The sequence below is a fragment of the Ipomoea nil genome, unplaced genomic scaffold, assembly GCF_001879475.1.
Source record: "Ipomoea nil cultivar Tokyo-kokei standard unplaced genomic scaffold, Asagao_1.1 scaffold0188, whole genome shotgun sequence".
NCBI classification, from domain to species: Eukaryota; Viridiplantae; Streptophyta; class Magnoliopsida; order Solanales; family Convolvulaceae; genus Ipomoea; species Ipomoea nil.
The window spans coordinates 2,899,641-2,905,020 of NW_017616616.1; the positions used below are offsets into that span (position 1 = coordinate 2,899,641).

Sequence of the window (5,380 nt, forward strand, 5' to 3'; positions counted from 1 at the left end):
CTATTAATATAAAAAAAAAAAACAGAAAACCGATCGGGTTAGCAGTTTCACCTAAACTAGGACTGATCGGTCTTTCGGTTAGAAACCGAACCGAGCCGGTTCGGTCACCCGAACCGATTTGCCCAGCCCTAGTTTTATCATCAATTCCAAAATTTTCTTTCTATGTGTAAAAAGAAAAATAAACAAACAAATTTGAAAAGCAACAACGAAAAGTAAAAAGGATAATGGCAAAATAACCGCTTAAAAAATAACCGTCACCACGTACCCTCAAACCCCACAAAGCTAAAGATCAGAGTAATAAACACAAAAAAAGAAACAAAGTTAAAGACATCAATTGCATGAAGGGAAGAAGAAGTTCATATACGTGCAGTTATACCCACCACCACCATCATCATCATCACAGCAATGGAGATTCCGGCGAGTTAACGGAGATGAAGAAAGGGCCGTGGAAAGTGGAGGAAGACGAAGTTCTTCTCAACCATGTCAAGAAGTACGGCCCCAGAGACTGGAGCTCCATTCAGTCCAAAGGCCTCCTGCAACGCAGCGGCAAATCCTGCCGTCTCCGGTGGGTCAACAAACTCCGACCAAACCTCAAGAAGTACGTACAAACTCCATCTTCATATCATCCTCGTACATACATTGCCTTCCATTTCTTGTTTTTATATCTGTTTTAGTTTCCACTTTTCTGGTGACCGACCAGTGATAAATTTCGCCTTGTGACCTTAAATCAGTCTAAGTTGTTCATAGCTTACGAGTCCGATAAATCTCGACCATAAATCAGTCTAAGTTGTTCATAGCTTACCAGTTTGATAACTCTCGACCATAAATCAGTCTAAGTTGTTCATAGTTTACTGGTCTGATAAATCTGGACTTGTGACCTTAAATCAGTTTAAGTTGTTCATAGTTTACCGGTCTTTTGGTTCTTCGACAGTGGGGTGAAGTTTTCTGCGGAGGAGGAGAGGGTAGTGATCGATCTGCAGGCGGAGTTTGGGAACAAATGGGCGAGAATCGCGACGTATTTGCCGGGAAGAACCGACAACGATGTCAAGAATTTCTGGAGTAGCAGGCGCAAGAGGCTGGCCAGGATTCTCCACAATAATAACCATAATTCCGCAGCTTCATCGTCGCAGTCTAACATGTCGCCGGAAAAAAACTCCGTCGCCGTCGAGGAACCCCCAGCTTTTCATCAGGCTTCATCCCTAGAGGTACGTAATAAGAACATTTGCATTGCCCTTCATGAATTTTCTTGCACTTTATATATTTTGAACTCGATCTTGATTTTCAATCTTTTGGGTATAGTAACAAGGTAAATTGTTTTGTGACCCACAGTTAATCAGTCTAGGTTGTAATAGTTGACATGCTAGAACTAATAAAATCAATAAATTCTATTTTGTGACTCAAAGTTAATCAGTTGGGTTGTTATAGCTAACGGGCTCAAATTAATAAGGTTAATAAGTGGCTTCTGAAGTTATAATTTTGTGATCGGCCAGATCAACTTGGTTAGAGTTGTGCTGAATTTTCCATGCAACATATGGTAGCTTGCTAGGATCCATGGATGTTTGTATATATTTTTGTATGTAATTTACATTATTTCAGGCACAGAAGTTGAGCTCAATAGATGATGAACAAGAAGGGATGTTAGTGTCAAAGCCACAATCTTGTTCATCATCGTCGAACGTGGTCGGAAAATCCGAGGAGGCCTGCAACGTTGTTCCGGCAATGCCGCCGGAGAATATTCCGAACCCGTTCATTTTCGAGCCTGTTAATCTGTTTCATCCGCACCTTCTTTCCTTCCCGGAATTTCCACAGCTTCTGACGGACGACGGCATTGCTCTGCCGCCGGCCATAGAAAGCCTGCCGCAGGATGGTTTCAACGACAACCTAGGACCATTATGGGATCCGAGCTTGTTGGATATGTTCGGAAGTTCTGGTGCTTGTGATGCTTCTGGGATGGGAAATGGTATGCCGCAGCTTCCATTCCCGTCGCCGTGGGGTGCGCCGGAGGGAAGTTTCCGGCGGGAGGATGGTGTGAAGAAAGAGGCCGGAACCCTAACTCCGGATAGCTTCATTGATGACTTTCCGATCGATATGTTTGATCATATTGAGCCGCTTCCCAGCCCATCTGATTGGTGATGAAGATGTGTGGATCTGATCAATGTAAGCTTGTTTGATCCATGAATTATATGTACTTTGCTCTTTTATCCCAAAAGACTTTTCGGAAAATTGTCACTTGATTTGCATGTCTTTGATTGCCGGCAAAGGTGAATTGCTTGATGTTGGTAGTAGATTGCGGGTGTGATATTGCCACGATTATATGTAATTTTCTTTGCTTGGTAAGCTTTCATAAGTCGTACCAAAAAAAAAAAAAAAAAAAAACTAAACTTTCATAAGAGCATCCTCAATAATAGCAAATTTTTAGTGGTTTTTGTCATGCCACATGTGTAAGAAAGAAGAAAAGGTTGACAGTGAACTGTGTGGAGAATGCCTCATTTGGCTTTTGATTGGGACCATGCACAAAGATCCTTGATTTGTTGAGAAAAAATCAATAAAAAGTCACGCTCTTCTTCAGTTGTCAAAACCCAATGCAAGATTTGTTTTTTCTGACAAAAACCAACAAAAAACCCAAATGGGAGCTCTAAGAAGGATTTCGATTTAAATACAACTAATTAAACAAATACAACTAAATATGCACTTATGTAAGTGAACAAATATGCTCACACTTCCGGTGGGAGCAACTTATTAAACTTTAATTTTTGGTTTGGATTGATCCGGTATAGACAATCTATATTAATTTATCTCATTGTGATCATTTGATATCTATGATCACAAAATGGGAGTTACCTAATGATGCATACTCTCTTGTAGTGACGACGGATTTTCCTAGTCACAAAACAAAATGCTCACATTTATGCAAGTTTTTAAATGATACAAGCCTTTCAAAATGTTTAAACAGGTTACTTTTTAATGATATTGTGGATGTGTTGTTTTTTTTTGGAATAAGAGTCAAATAGGTCATCGAACTGCACACGATAATACAATTAGGCCACTAAACCTAAAAAACCAACAATTAGGTCCCTAAATTAACCAAATTCATGCAATTCTTCCAATCTGCAGGTTTCCAACAGGTCATCTTAAAATAAATTATTTTTTAACAAATAAATTTTAAAAAATAATTATTTAAAATTATTTAAAAAAAAAAAAGAAAAAAAACAAAACTTCCGACCGGAGACAAAGAAACCGTCTCCGGCCAGTTTCTTCGTCTCCATGGCCGGAGACGAAGAGTTTATTCGTCTCCGTCTAAACAAAGCTTCGTCTCCGGCCATAGAGACGAATCTCCGGCCGGACGAATCTCCGGCCGAAAGATCTGGTTTTTTTTTTTTTTTTTTTTTTTTTAATTTCAATTTTAAATAATTATTTGTAAAATTTATTTTTTAAAAAATAATTTAATTTGGGATGACCTGTTGGAAACCTGCAAATTGGAAGAATTGCATGAATTTGGTTAGTTTAGGGACCTAATTATAGGTTTTTTAAGTTCAGTGGCCTAATTGCATTATCCTGTGCAGTTCGATGGTCTATTTGACCTTTATTCCTTTTTTTATTTTTTTTTATTTTTATGAAAGGATGTAATTCTTCCTAGATTTGTATATATATATATATATTCTTTTGATTTTTTGTTTTCTCTTTTTCTTTCTTGATGTACAACAAAAAATGCGGCTACTTTTTGAAAAAAATGAAATTCTTAATGAGTATCACCATATGCCATGGCTTGTTGGGTATAAATCTTGCTTGAAAAGTTATAAATTGAGCAGATGTTGGTATTTATTAATAACTAGTATTTGCACCCGTGCGATGCACGGAATTGATTTGTTGTAATATATTAAGAATATATGAATCGATATATAATTATTTAAATTAGAACATCAAATATTATATAGTGCAATTAAATATATGGTTTGGATCGTTTATATATTTTGATGGTATCATTGCTTGAATTTGTGCAAATAATTGCTCAAATTAATAGCTAATGTCTAGATGTACGCATAGGTGCTATAACTTTGAAGATTTTATTTATCATTGTTTAGAATTTTCATAAATTAGTAAAATGTGCTCGTTCTCTAACAACTCAGTTATAGAAATGAATTGGTATCCTCATTCATTTGTATGGAAGATATATTTTTTTGTCCAGATATATAACAATTTTTTCATTTAAAAAAAAACTTAATATCACCGGTTATATTTACACATTATTGAAACCTCTTTGTAGACGACATTGGTAGTGACAACACAATCCTATTCATCTTCGTCTAGAGCTAACACCTTCAATCCATCAGGACGGATTACTTGGATTAAAATATATAATGGTAGAATATTACTCGATTAGTTATCCTTTTATATTTTCAATAAATTAGTGATATCGGATTCATTTTCAGCCAATTATTCTTTTTTATTTTTAGTCAATTAATCAATTAGAATATCAAATGTAGTGATATTTTTACCTAATTTTCGTTCTATTTTTAATTGATGATGTAGAATTGTAGATATTATTATTAAAATATTTTCGTTTCATTTTTAATTCACCTTTACTATTGTTTAAAATATGCATTTACTATTGATAATGTAGAATATTATTATTGAAATATTTTTCTCCAATTTTTAATTTTCATTCCATTTTTAATTAAAATGCAATGATCTGGTCATTTTTTAGTCAATTATGGAGCATTTTTTTATTTGCAGTCAATTATTAATATTCATTTCCTTTTAAAATTTTCAGTCAATTAGTAATATTAGATTTATTTTCAGTCAATTATTTTTTTTTTTTATTTTCAGTCAATTAGAATATAGATGTATTAATATTTTTACCTAATTTCCATTACATTTAAATTTGATGATGTAGAATATTATTAATGAAATATTTTCGTTCCATTTTTAATTTACATTTACTATTTTTAAAAATATGCATTTACTCCTTCATGATGTGAAATATTATTATTGAAATATTTTCTTTCTATTTTTAATATTCATTTACTTCTAAACAAAAAGGAAACAAAAAAAAAAAAAAAAAAAAAAAAAAAACTTTGGACTTCTCACTCCTTGCCCACATTGATGGCAAGCAATTATGTTTGTAAACATTTTCAAGAGCTCCTTTTTCCAAACATTTTCAATGTGAGATTAAAATGATCCCACATCATTCTTCTTATTTTTTTATAATTTTAATTTTATTGTGTATATCGTTTTGTTTGGGTGATTATGATGGTGATGATGATGATGATGATGATGATGATGATTATTATTATTATTATTATTATTATTATTATTATTATTATTATTATTATTATTATTATTATTATTATTATTATTATTATTATTATTATTGACAATT

At 33.5% G+C, this 5,380-nt stretch overlaps 1 protein-coding gene across 1 annotated transcript; it reads left to right on the forward strand.

The window, feature by feature from the left end:
- Positions 1 to 431: 431 nt before the first annotated feature.
- LOC109186575 (myb-related protein MYBAS2-like) lies at positions 432 to 2,133 on the forward strand. The gene is made up of 3 exons (XM_019336624.1): positions 432 to 598; positions 932 to 1,205; positions 1,597 to 2,133. The coding sequence occupies exons 1-3, from the start codon at positions 432 to 434 to the stop codon at positions 2,131 to 2,133; spliced, it is 978 nt and encodes a 325-aa protein (XP_019192169.1).
- Positions 2,134 to 5,380: the final 3,247 nt, after the last annotated feature.

Coding starts and splice junctions, on each gene's coding strand:
- LOC109186575 (XM_019336624.1), top strand. CDS start 432: ATGAAGAAAGGGCCGTGGAAAGTGGAGGAAGACGAAGTTCTTCTCAAC. Junction 599..931: donor CTCCGACCAAACCTCAAGAA/GTACGTACAAAC, acceptor GTTCTTCGACAG/TGGGGTGAAGTTTTCTGCGG. Junction 1,206..1,596: donor ATCAGGCTTCATCCCTAGAG/GTACGTAATAAG, acceptor ACATTATTTCAG/GCACAGAAGTTGAGCTCAAT.